Here is a 16,266-nt window from a genome sequence, read left to right on the forward strand (position 1 = left end):
TTTCTGTCACAACTACATCGGAGGATACTACTGCTCCTGTCGCTATGGTTACCTGCTGCACACTGACAACCGCACCTGTCGAGGTGGGTCCCGTCTCAAGAGCTAGAAGTCCAAGGTTTCAGCAGGTGGAACAACGTTCTGGGGGTCCGGAGCTCCTGAGGGGGCCGGAGGTCCTGTTCAGGGACTCAAAAGTAGCTTTTAGTCTGAAGAGTTTTAAAAGGAGAAAAAATGAGAAAACTTCAAATACGCCATGACAGCAGCAGCAGAGGTACTCCAGTGTCATTGAAGTACTTGCTTCGTGTACCTGGGCCTGTCAGGTGTTCAGGAGGTTGTTGGGTCCAGTCGCAGGTCCTGGAGGACCACCAGCGTCTGGACGTGCAGCAGGAAGAATGTGGTGATATTCACCAGAAAATGTACTTTTGAGTACTTGAGATTCCTAAAAGTACTCTACTTCAAGTGAAGTAGAGTACTATTTGACAGGGAGTATTTATACTTAGACACAGGTACCGGGGCTGTACTTTGTCCACGACTGCAAACATCCCAGCACAGACACACAAAATAATTAGTGACTTACTATGAATGACTCAAGACAGTGAGTGTTGGAATGTGTGTTGTTGTGTTGTGGTGTTGTTGTGTGGTGTTGTTGTGTGGAGTTGTGTGATGTTGTGTGGTGTTGTGTGTTGTTGTGTGGTGTTGTTGTGTGTTGTTGTGTGGAGTTGTTGTGTGGTGTTGTTGTGTGGTGTTGTTGTGTGTTGTGTGGTGTTGTGTGTTGTTGTGTGGTGTTGTTGTGTGGTGTTGTTGTGTGGTGTTGTGCGTCTGTTAAAAGTTGTATTCTATATTTAGACTCGTCTGAATCTCATCCAGTCTTAATTTCGTTTGATCAAAAAACTGCAGCCTTTTTGATGTGTGTTTGTAACGTTGTGTTTTTTTACTGCGTGAAAGAATGAAGGTGAGAAACAGAGAACCAGCGTATCCGTGACGACGACCAGGTCCATATTTTACTCCTCCCACCTGAGTTCATTATTCACTCAGACTTTTTCTCAAGCTGACTAAAAGGTACTTCTTTAAAAATTTAAAGTAGTTCAGTTTAGTCCAAAGAAGTACTGGAGAAATACAAGTACAGTGGATGGTACTTGGACTTGTTTCAGGTTGGTTTGGATCTCCCAGAGGGGACGCATCTGTCCCGTCACTGCTGGATCAGTAAACATCACGACCCGTTTCTACAGAGGCGTCTCTCCAACGGCGTTTCAGGGATCCAGTTATTAGACGGGTCCCTCCCTCACGGGCCGGTGTAACGATGTGTTTTCTTGGTCTGAACAAAGGCCTCGGTTGTGGTCAGCGACCATGACTTGTTGGCAGCCATCTGTAATCGGGATCATCCCGCTGGAATTCACACAGGTCACACACTGAGACGTTTAAGCTCGTTACCACGGAAAAGCTGCAACACACAGTCGAGTCGACAATGAAGTCAGACGCAGGATTAAAACTCAGAGGTTAACTCACATCCGCTTTCGCTTGACAAACAGGTAATATCCAGGTCCCAATCAGACACGAATGCAGTGACACGCACGTGACCGTCACTTCTGCTCAGTTCAACATGATGAATCATTGCGATGGCGGTAAAGGCTTCTGTGTTGGTTTTGGTTCACCTTCTGCACACCGACGGTCACGGGAGCTTCGTCCAGCGGTGGGACCGACGTTCATGTCTGAATATACTCATGTGGTCGTGGCAGGAACATGCCAGGCGCTCCTCAGAGAGACCGCGCACGCCACGATGACCTTGTTCAGTTTCAGGTCATTGCGTCATGCTAGTGGCTGGGAAGTGTTAGCATCATCAACCTTTAATCTGGTTCCTAATGAAACACTGGCGCCGAGGTTACAGTAGCGAGGCCCCCAGGGTGTTGAACAGCTTTAGTCTGTAAGACCCAACAGATGTGGAAACTGCAGCTGAGTTGTTTGTTTCTGATGGGAACTGAAGTGGAGTGGACACACGGGGGGGGCTCATGTGGACTCAGTGTGTATTCGTGTGTGTTCAGCACTTGGACTCTAACCTCTCTGACTGATAGCCCCTGCTGATTGGTGATTGGTTTACATGTTCTGCATGGTTGTGTTTTGAAAGAGACACAACACACACACGTGTCACTGATCCTGTGTGTGTTGATGAGAAGTACAACAGACGAACACCTGCGATCCATCACATTTTCACTCCTGTGACTTTTGACCTTCTTGGTGTCACAGACACCAAGTGATGTCATTAGGCAACACAGGAACCAGCAAGTAAGTTCTCGTGGTAGAATTTCTGGTTCCCTGGTCTCCAGGTCAGTGGCCTGAAATCACCAGCAGCTGGAGATACCAGCAGGTTCAGTTCTACATCAGATCCACCAGTAAACACCAGACCGGTGGATGGTGGAGGTTCAGTTCTACATCAGATCCACCAGTAAACACCAGACCGGTGGATGGTGGAGGTTCAGTTCTACATCAGATCCACCAGTAAACACCAGACCGGTGGATGGTGGAGGTTCAGTTCTACATCAGATTCACCAGTAAACACCAGACCGTGGATGTTGGAGGTTCAGGTCTACATCAGATCCACCAGTAAACACCAGACTGGTGGATGTCGGAGGTTCAGGTCTACATCAGATCCACCAGTAAACACCAGACCGGTGGATGGTGGAGGTTCAGTTCTACATCAGATCCACCAGTAAACACCAGACCGGTGGATGTCGGAGGTTCAGTTCTACATCAGATCCACCAGTAAACACCAGACCGGTGGATGTCGGAGGTTCAGGTCTACATCAGATCCACCAGTAAACACCAGACCGGTGGATGTCGGAGGTTCAGGTCTACATCAGATCCACCAGTAAACACCAGACCGGTGGATGTCGGAGGTTCAGGTCTACACCAGATCCACCAGTAAACACCAGACCGGTGGATGGTGGAGGTTCAGGTCTACATTAGATCCACCAGTAAACACCAGACCGGTGGATGGTGGAGGTTCAGTTCTACATCAGATCCACCAGTAAACACCAGACCGGTGGATGGTGGAGGTTCAGTTCTACATCAGATCCACCAGTAAACACCAGACCGGTGGATGTTCAGTTCTACATCCGATCCACCAGTAAACACCAGAGCGGTGGATGGTGGAGGTTCAGTTCTACATCAGATCCACCAGTAAACACCAGACCGGTGGATGGGTGAGGTTCAGTTCTACGTCAGATCCACCAGTAAACACCAGAGCGGTGGATGGTGGAGGTTCAGTTCTACGTCAGATCCACCAGTAAACACCAGACAGGTGGATGGTGGAGGTTCAGTTCTACATCAGATCCACCAGTAAACACCAGACTGATGGGTGTTGGAGGTTCAGGTCTACATCCGATCCACCAGTAAACACCAGACTGGTGGATGGTGGAGGTTCAGTTCTACATCAGATCCACCAGTAAACACCAGACCAGTGGATGGTGGAGGTTCAGTTCTACATCAGATCCACCAGTAAACACCAGACCGGTGGATGGTGGAGGTTCAGTTCTACATCAGATCCACCAGTAAACACCAGACCGGTGGATGGTGGAGGTTCAGTTCTACATCAGATCCACCAGTAAACACCAGACTGGTGGATGGAGGAGGTTCAGTTCTACATCAGATCCACCAGTAAACACCAGACTGGTGGATGGAGTGGTGGAGTCTTAAAAAACTGGGTGGCTGAGTCTGATGATCACTTCCTGTTTGACTTCAAACATGCCAACGTGAACGTGACTCTGTGTGTGTGTGTGTGTGTGTGTGTGTGTGTGTGTGTGTGTGTGTGTGTGTAGTTGAGTGCAGTGACAGTGTGTTTCGGGAGCGTTCAGGTGTGCTGAGCAGCGTGGACTTTCCAGGTCCGTACCCGAAAAGCTCGGAGTGTCGGTACCACATTGAGGTGGAGGCGGGGTTTAGGCTGCGCCTCCAGTTTGATGCCAGCTTTGATGTGGAAGATCACCCTGATGTCAGCTGTCCCTACGACTATGTCAAGGTTAGAAGAAAACACTCACACACACACAAGCACCACATGAACAGTTAAACATTTGTTTGTGTGTGTTTGTTCCAGATCAAAGCAGAGGAAGTCGTGAGTTCGGTCCGTTCTGTGGCGATCGTTCTCCAGGAGCTATTGACACTGACAGCAACGTCGCCTCCATCGTCTTCCACAGTGACAACTCTGGGGAAAACCTCGGGTGGAGGCTTACATACACAACTATAGGTCAATATAGGCATACACAAACACACACACACATACATACACACACACACACACACACCTGTATGTGTGCTTTTATTTTGTTGAGACAGGAAGTCAGTGTCAGGTGCCTGTGTGTCCGGCCAATGCCCTAATGAACCCTGACCAATCAGAATACTCCTTCAGAGACCATATCCTGTTCACCTGTTCGCCAGGATTCAGGCTACTCAAGGTGACATGACATCATCGTGTTACTTCCTGACGGCGCCTCTGCTGGTCAGATTCTTAGTTGAGATGTTCCTCGTGTTGACGCGGTTGCTCTGGCTTTCCAGGACGGTCAGGATTTGGATCATTTTCAGATCGACTGTCAGGCCGATGGATCCTGGAGCAGCGACCCTCCTCACTGTCAAAGTAAGAGCTCCGCCCCTTTTCTCCTCTCTCAATAAAGATCTGAGACTGAACTCAGCTGCATCGAGCTCCGGTGGACATCTCCGTTCCGTCAGAGATGGTTACAGGACGCCAGCCAATCATCTGTCTCTCTGTCTCTGTAGAAACAGCCTCAGCGAGGAGGTGGAGCTCTATGTCCAGCATCATAACCAATCAGAGTTGAGAATGTAGGAACCAACATGATTTTCTGTTAAAAGAAATGAGCATCGGAACCCAGCTGTCATCAACATCCATCCGTTTCCATGGGAAACATCTGTAGAGCCGCCATCAGGGCAAAGGTCATACCGCTGAATATTAGTTGTGTTTATTGACACGTGAACGTAAACGTGACAACAACAGTATAAATAAAATTTAAACACAATCAATCAATCAGAGTTCATTTATATCGCAATGTGCACACACACACACACACAGCAAAGACTGACAATGGCAAGAAATGCTGTCATTGGGGAGGAAGCAGCAGAGGCTGGATCACTCAACATTGTACCAAAGATCAATCAATGAAAACTGCACATCTGCACACTGCGTCAGGTGACAGGAGCAACGTGCAGCTGCGCGTCTTCAGCGTACCTGGGCAGGTTTCACCTCGTCTCCTGATGACGCCTCCAAGCGGCAGCATACAGACATGAAAGAGTGCTGGACCTGAAATTGAACCTTGATGAACACCGCAATCAAGTCTGTAGCTTCTGGATGAACAGTGAGATTAGATTCAAACCAGTTAAACCAGTAGCTGCATCAAAGGCAGCACCCGGAGTCCAGCAGGACCAGAGCCAAGCGCCTCTCGTGGCCATGTTTGACCCGAGGCCGTGGACACACCCACTGTCAGACTGGTAGCGTTCCAACAGACTGTGGAGGTTCAGGAAATAACTCAACTGATTAAAAACAAGCTTTTCTGAAACGTTGCTCAAAAATGGCCGACTGGATGCTGGTCCGTGGTTACTGGGTAGTGAGGGGGTTTAAGTCATTTCTCTTCAGGACGGGCGTAAACATGGCGGTCTGAGAGACCGTCTGAAGGGAATAATTTACTTAAAAACGTCTTCATCTAAAAAGCCACAAGTTGTTTTGAGAAAGTAGATTGGGACGCGGTCTCAGACGCCAGCGGCTCGTTTCTACTGTGAAACAACGTTCCTGAGCGTCTCAGTGTCAGCAGGACAAACGCCTCTCATGGAGGCAGAGCTCCTGTTCTCTTGTTGGCTGGCACTTAAACGTTTGATCCAACAATTTCTATTTACATGAAATATGAAAAGGAAGGAGAAATTGAGTGTAGATTCTGTCCTGAAGGGAACAAATATCACCTGCTGTCTGGAAAGTGTTAAAGTTTATTGTAGGTGTTCAGGGAAAATGAGAAAATGCCCAAAAAAGTCAAAAATGGTGGCAAACTCCTCCCTGGCGATGGCAGGCTCGGCTGAGTCACGCTGCCAAGCAGGCGTGTAAACAGAGCGGATGGTGGTGGCGGCGTGACGTGACGTTAATGGAAGGTCAGATTCATCTTGTTCTTGAGCCTCAAAGGTTTGGACCGGCATGTGGGACGTTTGTCCCTGGTGCTCACATCTTCACCTACGTGGACTCTCTCTTACGCCGCGATGTCAGTGTGGAACGCTTCCCACATTGTCAAACGACGTTTTGGGGGGGGGGGGGCGATTGATTGCGGAGCTGAAGATGTCTCATTGTCTTCTAAGAAACAGATGTGAGATCAGTCTTTGACTTCCAGCAGAAGGGTTGAGGTCTCACTGAGTCCTCGTCCTCATCGCACTGCGAGATGATTGGTCCTTCAGTGACGTGTCTCCCCTCTGTCACAGTGGTGGATTGTGGGAGTCCAAAGGAGGTCGACATGGCTGGTGTGGCTTTTGGTGACCATGACAACAGCACACTGTTTGGTGCGATCGTCCACTACACCTGCAAAGAGGACACCTACCAACTACACCCCCCCAATGGTAACATCATTATGCACGTTCTCCATCAGGTTCTTTTTCAATTAACAAGACAGAAGTTAAATGATGATGTCAGATGTTCGCGAGCAAAGGTCGACCACGGCCCAGTTCGTTCATCATCATCATCAATAAAAACTGAAGCGTTTGCCTTCGTTAGGGTTAAGGTTAGGGTAAGGGTTAGGGGACTGAAGCCACTTCCACCAAGGTGGGTTAAGGTTAGGGTTAGGGTTAAGGTTAGGGTTAAGGTTAAGTTTAGGGTTAGGGTTAAGGTTAGGGTTAAGGTTAGGGTTAGGGCCTGGGGTTAGGGTTAGGGTTAAGGTTAGGGTTAGGGTTAGGGCCTGGGGTTAGGGTTAGGGTTAGGGTTAGGGCCTGGGGTTAGGGTTAGGGTTAAGGTTAGGGTTAGGGTTAGGGCCTGCCCCCCAACTAGTGGGTTAAGGTTAGGGTTAGGGTTAGGGCCTGCCCCCCAACTAGTTGGTTAAGGTTAGGGTTAAGGTTAGGGTTAAGGTTAGGGTTAGGGTTAAGGTTAGGGTTAAGGTTAGGGTTAGGGTTAAGGTTAGGGTTAGGGTTAAGGTTAGGGTTAAGGTTAGGGTTAGGGTTAAGGTTAGGGTTAAGGTTAGGGTTAGGGTTAGGGTTAAGGTTAGGGTTAAGGTTAGGGTTAGGGTTAAGGTTAGGGTTAAGGTTAGGGTTAAGGTTAAGGTTAGGGTTAAGGTTAGGGTTTAGGTTAGGGTTAAGGTTAGGGTTAAGGTTAGGGTTAAGGTTAGGGTTAAGGTTAGGGTTAAGGTTAGGTTTAAGGTTAAGGTTAAGGTTAGGGTTAGGTGCAAGCCTACAAACTTCTTTTCCCCTCTGGTAGTTTCACTTTTTTTTCGATCCTTTTACATCGTTTGCTCATTTGATTTGAACGCCGCTCCTCAGAATGAAGCCGGCAAATCCCTGAGCCAAACACGCTGCTCATTCTTCTTGTTTGGGGGCTCTTTGCCTCAAAGAGGAACCCCTTCAGTCGGGACGTTCACTTATTCACGTTAGAATGACGGCTTTGTTCTCTTGTTCCTCTCCTTGACCTCTCAGTCTCAGATTTGTGTACAAACATGGTTTTTGTTTTCAGGGTCTTACAGCTGTGGGCCGAATGGCAAATGGATTCATCCGGAGTTGGGGTCCCGCCCACCCACCTGTCTCCCTGGTACAATTGACCTTCATCCCATTAGAACAATAATTTAGGTCTTTGACTGATCCTTCTCTCCGTCTCTTACCAGCCTGTGGCCGGCCAGTCCGCTCCTTCCCCTCTCAGGTGAAGCGGATCGTGGGTGGTCATAGTGCTGTGCCAGGCCTGTTCCCTTGGCAGGTTCTGCTGAGTGTGGAGGATCTGTCCCGGGTCCCCGAGGACCACTGGTTCGGCTCCGGGGCCCTGCTGTCTGAGTCCTGGGTCCTGACAGCTGCCCACGTCCTGCGGTCCCAGCGTAGAGACCCCAGTGTCGTTCCCGTAGCCCCCGAGCACGTCAAGGTCCACTTCAGCTCCTTTATCTGATGGGTTGGGTTTTAAAAGCGACCTGTTGTGTTTTTTGGAGAGATTTGAAATCTTGGGCTCAGCATTGATCGAATCTGTCCCACCATCAGTCAGCGTGGCTCTGGCTCATTAGTTATCATCATGACAGCAGACGAACGTCGGTTACACGGAACAAGGTCGTTTTAATATTGTAGAGGTTGATTGAGGCTGATACTCTCTGTCCACATGAGACGTCTGATCACGTGTCCCGGTGCCGCAGGTCTTCCTCGGCCTTCACAGCGCTCGAGACAAACGTCTGGCCACCAACCGGTCAGTGGAGCAGATCTTCCTACATCCTGACTTTCGACCCAACAACTACAACAACGACATCGCCCTGGTGAGGCTGAGGGACAGGGTAGAGCTCAGTGAGGTCATCCGTCCCGTCTGCCTCCCACCGCCACACAGACAGGTGGGACAAAGTTCACCAATATAAAGTCAGATTTACCTTCGTACAATTTTGAGGTACTTTACTTCATAAATGACTCAAACAGGATTTGAAGTTCAGAACCGGCTCTGTGTGGATTAAAGTGGTTTACAACATTTAACATCTGTTTTCTTACAAAGTTTAAAGATGTATTAACGATTTGTTAGAGGAATCAGGAAAAATGTGAATAACCATGAAGAACACTGTCATCTGCATAGAGATGGACATTACAGGCTCTCAAAGGTTCTTTTATGTATTAAATCAGTGGTTCTCAAACTCTTAAACCAAGTTCCACTATTCCGTTTATGTATTTTCATTCAAAAGGATTTATTGTTTTGATACTATTCTTTGTTTTTAAATGTTTTTGACTTGTTACGTTTTCCTAAAAATATTTCTGGGATTTTCCCACGTACCACTTGAGGTAGCTCGTGTGCTAACAGTGGTAAACGTACCATAGTTTGAGAACCATTGTGTTGGGGCCTGAAATGGAGGCTTGAGGACCACCGGTGAGGGAGCTCAGTTGTGACATACAAGAGCGAGAAATCTTGGAGTCAGTTGGATGGTTCAGGTACATCAACACAGCGTGGCTAACGTAATGCTACAGAGCTAACAGACACCCTGAAACCAGACTGATTCTTCAAGAATGGAGTAACCATGAAGTAGCATTTATTTGTTCATCGGGAAAAATTCATTCTCTCACCAGGGATCCTGATCGTCCTCATGTCTTGGATGAGGACAGCGAGACAGTAAAAAGACTCGCTTTGATATGGGGGTCTTTGTCATCACCAGTTTGTTACTACGTACCAGACATGTTTCAGTATCATTGATCTGGGGTGTGACCAAACATCTTGGGTGACGATACTTGAAGAGAGTGAATGAAAATGCGACATAAAAGATAAGAAGGACAGATCTTTGAAAGGTCCTTGTTCTTCTAGATGTGAAGACATTCACCAGGAAAGTAAAGAACCTCTGTAAAGGACAATAAAGTTGTTCTCACACTCACCTTTGACCTCCTTGTTGTCAGGATGAAGCCTTGACTCCTCTCCCCAACTCTCTGGGCGTTGTTGCTGGTTGGGGCATCTCCAAGTCGAATGCCTCCTCCGGTGACCCTTCCACCTTGACCTCTGACCCCGTTCTTACAGCCGATCTCGGCATGACCTCTGACCTCCTGCAGTATGTCAAGCTGCCGGTGGTGTCTCAGGATGAGTGCCAGGCCAGCTACGCCTCACGCTCAGTCAGCTACAACATCACCACCAACATGTTCTGCGCGGGTTTCTTTGAGGGTGGGATGGACACCTGCCTGGGTGACAGCGGGGGGGCGTTTGTGATGGAGGACCAGGTCAGCCGGCGGTGGACGGTGTTTGGGTTGGTATCATGGGGCGGGCCGGAGGAGTGTGGGAGTCAGAGGGTGTACGGAGTCTACACCCGGGTGGTTAAATATGTGGAGTGGATACAGAACCTCACGCAGACCGCCCCCTAGTGGCAAGGCGTCTGACTGAAACAAGAGTCAACGCTGGTCAAACAGCTGACATCCGTTGTGGCAATGAAAAGAATCTTGACCGTCGTCAGTAACAACAGCAGAACATGAAACTCTTGGTGGGCGCCAGAGACTTGAACGAGCAGTGAGACGCGGGACAGGAGTCATGTGATCAGACCACATGGGCAGGGAATTTTTTCACTCATGTTTACAAAGTCGACAGGAAGAAACAAACAGAGATGAAATGGAGGGTGACTCACCCGTTCATTCACCATGAACACTCAAGCGGGGCCAGAACAGAGCTTTTAAAAGTTGTCGTCATGGCGACAGACCTGCCAGATCATGAATTCATACTTTATCCAAGTCACCATCACGATGTTATTTCATTTTGGTTTGCTTATTACTTTTATATCAGGCAAATCTATGTTGATGATGTCATGACCCAGACGTGATGTATCAAGACTTTGATGTAAGGAAAGCAACGGCGTGCTGACCAGGAAGTACGAGCCTGCTGAGCTCATTACTGGTGTGAAGTCGCTCAGCGTTCAGTTTGATTATATTTTGTACCCGTCCATTTATTCCTGGCGCCCGTTATGAATCTTCTCTCTGTAAACGGACGCTATGATGTCATCGTTACTTCTTCACCAGAGACCTGAACTGTTACACACCCACCACACACTCCTCTTGCTCTCTGTTGTTGGGTTTACTGTATAAACTGTCCTGGGATGACCCCGTGACCTTTGCAGGGCGCCTGTTCACCACCAGGGACACTCTGACCTCCAGCTCATGTGCATGCTGTTCACCTGCGTCTTGTATGAACGTCATCAAATAAATTGAAATAAACACTTTTGGCACAAGAACACACGACAAGCTGTTTTATATGAATCGTTAGCATCACACGCACTGAGCATGCTCCAATCAGCGGCTACCATGGCGACCAGTCAGTCAGGATAGAGGCGCAACGCCCTTTGGCTCCAAAAGGCTCAAGATGGTGACAGCCGCACCACTGGGTGACATGCTGGCTCCGCCCACTTCTTATATACACTGTATGAGAGGTGACTCTCGTTGACAGACCGCGGCTCCTCAGCTCTGTGTGGCATTCAGGTCCTGTCTGTCCATCGTGTCTCTGATCCAAGTGAGGAAGTTGCCCAGTCGGGTGTAGACGCCATACTTGCCCTTGGCAGCACATCCCTCGCCCCAGCTGACCACGCCAGTCAGAAACCAAGTCTCTCGGTAGAAGATCACAAAGGGTCCGCCGCTGTCGCCGCTGCAGGCGTCAATACGCATCTGGAGGTATCCTGCACAGAACATGTTGTCTGTGATGACCTGCAGCGGAGAACACACACACACACACACACACACACACACACACACACACACACACACACACAGAGGGTTGCTTCGCTATCCTTATTAGGACATTCCAGTGACTTCCACTCATATGAATATCCTAACCCAAGCTAACTGCAGCAACCTCACCTCAACCTCAAGCTAACTGCAGGTTACACCTTCACGCTACCTTTGAACAGGTGTTCATGAATTAAGTTCTGCCGCATCAGGACCAGGTCTTTGGTCCCCATGAGGACTAGGGGTCCTGATAAGGTGGTGTTTATATCAGAAAAGGTCTTCAAAAGACAATAAAAACCAAGTACACACACACACATTCTATGAACTTCATTTCAGTCCGATCGCCTCTGAATGTTTGTGACTTTTCACATTTTCTTTGATTGAGAGTCAAACTTCCTTCAATAAAACATCTCATGTGGAGCTCTGCCCCCTGCTGGTGGATCATCTCACAAGGCTGAGTACGTATGTGGGCAGAGCTATGAGTACACGGTCTGATTGGCAAACACGTTCACGCGCTGGCAGAGGACGTCCAACTCATCCTCCTCCCTCAGGACGCTTCAGCAAGCTCAGGTCCGCTTCAACCTCCATCACTGCTGATTGGCTCTTTAAGGCAGGACTTAACGAAGCTGAGGTGGCTGCACCTTTGACACGAGCAATGAGTGAAAGGCTAACATGCCAATAGCAGGCTAGCACATGGCTGACAGAGGCTAATAGGCTGTTAATAGTGTCTGACACGCTAAAGCCATGTTCTAGTTTTCCGTACATGTACATGCTCTACCTGTTTGGTGGACATGGTGCAGTCACTGTGGCTGACCACCGGCAGCGCCACCTTCCTGAGGAAACGGGAGGACCTGCCCAGGTACCGCATGGCTCCCCATCCCGTCACCACGCCCCTGTTTCCATCCTGAAACACACTCAGCAGTCAGCTGTCAGCAGAATGAATGGACCTCAAGGGTGTGTTGTTCCCCGGTGATGAACTTTGACCTGCAGCAGGTATCTGGACAGGTGGGCATCGGGCAGGCAGGCGGGGATGGCGGTGGTGCTCCTGTTGACGGGCTGGGCCAGGTAGAGGAGGGCGATGTCACTGTCGTAGGTGTAGGGATGGAAGTGAGGATGTCGAACCACCTGCTGGATCTTTATCCGCTGCTCACCTGGATCAGGACGTTGCTTGTCGTAGTCGCCTGGCAACCGAGGGAGGGGGTGGAGCCTCTGTTCATCCTGCTACACGACTGGTAACATTTCTCTACTTTCAAAAATGTTTCGAAACCTAAAATCTGACATTTCTGCACTGAAACAACTTAGTAAATCATGTGTAACTTTCCCCAGTGACGTCATCAGCTGACTCGTATCTGTTTACCGTAAACATGCTGGTCTCTGAACCTCTCAGACTCCTGGTCGCGTCGTCATGACACGTTTAAAAACGCAGAAACAAGCGTTTTGTGGCGAAACACTGCCCCTGTAGGTGGATCAGCTCACTGTTGTTGCTCTGCCTTAACAGTAAAATGGAGTGTGTGTGTGTGTGTGTGTGTATTATTTTGGCCTAGTTCACATTGTGTTCATCACTCATGATGCCCTTAGGTCAGAGGGCACCTATGTCCTGGTATCGTTACCTATGGTCACGTGATCGGCCTTCTCCTCAAAGCAGTGGGCAGCAGAGACGACCCATCGGTCAGACACCAGTGTCCCTCCACAGAAACCATAACCATCGGACCTGCGGATCAGAACCTGAACGCATCACCAGTCAAATACATTTAAAATCTTGTAAAAATTAAGAGGTGAAACAGATTTGATCTAGAATCTCTTCCACACCTGCCAGGGGCTCCCGCCTAGTCTCTCCAGGACTCCGCCCACTATCCGAGTCATCACTACCTCGCCTGTCTCTCCCTGAGATGCGTTCACTGTCACCAGATCCTGCAGTACTTCTGTAGAGTTGAACCAGGTCTTTGTGTTGTTGTCAGCCAGGATGGCGCCCATCTCCATGGTGATGTCAACATCATCAGGTTCCAAGGAACGACCTTGGAACAATGCTTCCCCCTGCTGGCGGCCGCAAGGAAACTCCACTGGACAGGAGGCAAATACTCGCACCTCAGCCAAGGATTTGAATTCTACTTCGCTGGAGAATTACGTGCAGTAGTACTGAGCTGCTACAGTCGTAACTAGTATTCAGCGTGTTACCAGTCTCGGAGCAACTGCGCCCGTCAGTCTCCAGTTTGAATCCGTCAGCACAGCCACACTGAACTCCCGCGCCCCCTGGCAGGTCTCTGCAGTACTGCAAGCAGCCACCATTTTTATAGCGACATTCCTGGACCACTGCGCAGAAGAGCTCCTGTTAGGATGATAACAGTACAGACGCCGGCGCAGACCCACGTGGCAGCATCTGTAACCATGGTTACCTGTGTCACAGGTCTTGCCATGATACTGAGGGGGACAGAGACACAGGAAGTCTCCTCGCTCCATAGTACACATCGCTCCATTCTGACAGGGGTTCGTCAAACAGGGGTTGAGATCTACAACACAAGCAGGACACCCTCGAACAATCACGCCATCCACCCGCAGTGACATCATCGTTTGCAGGCACTCACATGCAGACACATGTAACTAACAAATATCCACATCTGCTTTTTGTCAGTGCAGGCTGAAATAATCCCGTTCCTCTGTGGAACCTCAGCAGGCTGAGGAGCCGGACCCTGTTAGTCTGACACGTGTTCACTCACTTGTGTATCGGTACCAGAACTCCAGCTGCGGAGCAAAAAAAGACAATCAAGAATCGGCGCTTCTGCTTTCTCAGTCCAAGAATCTCGAGTCTCTCAGTTCTTACCGTCTTCTCCTGAGTCTGGAAGATCTCAGTGACTTCCTCCTGTGAGCAGGTCTCCTCGTAACACTCCCTCTCCAGGTCGCCAGGCAACATCTCCTCCAGGAAGAAGGAGTTGGCTCGCCGCCTCCTGGCGGAGGAGCGGAGCATCTGCCCGGCTGACGCCCGCTGCAGGAAGACTGAGGGGAACACAGCTGGACATCAGCAGGTGGACAACAGCAATGCACCTGCCTGCAGCTCAGTGAGTCTCACCTGTACACTCCATGAGGGCGGAGCTTAGCAGGAGCGTGCCGAGCGTCCAGGTGAGCGTGCTGGACAACATTTCTGTCGGGTGAGGTCAAAGCTTCGCTCTGACTGACGAGTTAAAGGAACAACTTAGAAATACGTTCACCTCCTCTGCTAGCCAGGCTGGACAGCAGCGCTCAGCCTTGCGCTCACAAGTCGCTCCTATGTGAGCACTTCCTGTTTCTAGTGTTTGGTTGCTGGTTTAGATGAGGAGCAGCAGGGTTCGGGTTCGGGCAGAGCCCTTCCTGATCAGGGTTGGATTCTGGTGACCTCATTCTACTTCGTCTTCCGCCCAGCAGGAGCATCAGCGAGGACTCACCGCCGGTCCGCCTCTCCCTCAGAAGGAAGTCCCACGCTTTGATTGTCATTGCTTCAGCACCAGTGGGTCAACCACCTCTCTACATTTCACACTGCTTTCCTACCATCATGTTTACAGGACTCGGCCATCAGAAAAACACCGTTAATTACACTGTCAACAAGAGCAGAACTGGAAACCAGCTGTCCATCACAGGCACCAAACGTCTGGCGTGAACTCCAAGCAACCGTCAGTCTGGAATCAGCGCCACCTTCTCATCCTTCTAAAAACCTTTAAAATCAATGCAACTGTTTTGTGCCCTTCTTAGCGCTTGGCACGTGTTAGCTTGTACCTTAGCTTGATGTTAACTGTAATGTCTAGCATTCTGGTTTTGTAGCCTTGTCTTGTCTTTTGTGTGTTCTCAATGTTTGTTTCGCCGCCTGTCTTGGCCAGGACTTCCTGGGAGAAGAGTTACTGAAACTCAAGGGGACCTCTCTGAGTTAAAGAAACGGAAATAAACAAATTAATTAGTCAACTAATTAATTTTGTCCTCCATTGCCATTAAATTGTCTCTTGCTGACAGCATTAGCCAATTTGCTAATCTAACAGTGACATTAAAGCTCCCTGCTCCACATCATCATAGCATGTTAGCATTTAGCTTAGCTGCTGACCAGCTGTTCCACTCTAGAGAACTCTATCTTCTTCTCTTTATCCGTTTATTTTAAAACCTGAAGTCCACGGAACTTGTTTAGTTGTTTTGGTCTGAACAGTTCTCAGCTCTTGAACTCGGTTCTGTGTCTCAACAAAGAAGCTAAGGAATTGTCTGCTGTTCCAGTCCAAGTGATGGAGGACCCCTGGTGGGCCCTGACCCAAAGGTTTAGAACCTCTTTATTACACTATTGGATCAGAACTTGCAGTGGTCCTACCTGCTGTCTCTAGAGTGGATGGACGGCGTCTATCTGGAGCTAAAATGGAGGACACAGACATGGCCGATTGAGTGATGGTTAACCAGAGTTCAAATATTGACATTTGACGTCAGATAACCCCGACGGACGTTGCTGACCTACAGGACTGAAGAGGTCAAAGGTCACAAAGGTTCAAGATTTGTTGCCTGATTGTGACACTGAGGATTTTCCCCTCACTCACGTTCAATCAGAGGCTTTTATTTTGAAATTCAAGGTCCTAAATCAAATTCAACCACAAAACATTTCCAAAATAGACAAATAATTCCACACAAGAAAGAAGTCTTACTTCTGGTGTTTATTGGGAACAGTTGCTTGTTTGACTTCTCATGTTTTGTTTTGTTTTAAAAATGCAAATATATTCCTCGCAATCATTATCAACAAAAACAGAAAAACTGTGAGGACGCCAGCAAACACGCAGCCACTTGCTCTTCTCCTAAAACCTCTGCCGCTTGTTCTGTTCCTCATGTTCTCGATCAAGAGCAGTGGCCTGATGACGTCACAGCGCCATGACACCGGGTGCTTCCATTTCTCTCATT

At 48.9% G+C, this 16,266-nt stretch overlaps 2 protein-coding genes across 2 annotated transcripts in view; one reads left to right on the forward strand and one right to left on the reverse strand.

Annotated features, from left to right (window-relative positions):
• The window catches only part of masp1 (MBL associated serine protease 1), a 16,115-nt gene extending 5,223 nt beyond the window's left edge, over positions 1-10,892 (forward strand). Inside the window, exons 4-13 of the mRNA XM_086216930.1 lie at positions 1-83; positions 3,810-4,035; positions 4,092-4,231; positions 4,321-4,439; positions 4,540-4,618; positions 6,454-6,588; positions 7,688-7,762; positions 7,836-8,083; positions 8,346-8,534; positions 9,574-10,892. The exon at positions 1-83 is cut by the window's left edge and continues 49 nt beyond it. Of these exons, the coding sequence (XP_086073056.1) occupies positions 1-83; positions 3,810-4,035; positions 4,092-4,231; positions 4,321-4,439; positions 4,540-4,618; positions 6,454-6,588; positions 7,688-7,762; positions 7,836-8,083; positions 8,346-8,534; positions 9,574-10,029 (1,750 nt within the window). The 3' untranslated portion in view covers positions 10,030-10,892. The remainder of the gene's footprint in view (positions 84-3,809; positions 4,036-4,091; positions 4,232-4,320; positions 4,440-4,539; positions 4,619-6,453; positions 6,589-7,687; positions 7,763-7,835; positions 8,084-8,345; positions 8,535-9,573) is intronic.
• LOC147255186 (coagulation factor IX) lies at positions 10,863-15,755 on the reverse strand. The gene is made up of 11 exons (XM_086216917.1): positions 15,692-15,755; positions 14,438-14,539; positions 14,192-14,364; positions 14,088-14,112; positions 13,767-13,880; positions 13,549-13,683; positions 13,183-13,433; positions 12,984-13,098; positions 12,358-12,554; positions 12,152-12,277; positions 10,863-11,352 (listed from the first exon to the last, which is right to left on the reverse strand). The coding sequence occupies exons 2-11, from the start codon at positions 14,505-14,507 to the stop codon at positions 11,110-11,112; spliced, it is 1,449 nt and encodes a 482-aa protein (XP_086073043.1). The 5' UTR covers positions 14,508-14,539; positions 15,692-15,755; the 3' UTR covers positions 10,863-11,109.
• Between the last annotated feature and the right edge of the window lie 511 nt (positions 15,756-16,266).

Source organism: Aulostomus chinensis, chromosome 10 (assembly GCF_037954235.1).
Source record: "Aulostomus chinensis isolate RoL2024-O1b breed Wild chromosome 10, RoL_Achi_v1.0, whole genome shotgun sequence".
Taxonomy (NCBI): Eukaryota; Metazoa; Chordata; class Actinopteri; order Syngnathiformes; family Aulostomidae; genus Aulostomus; species Aulostomus chinensis.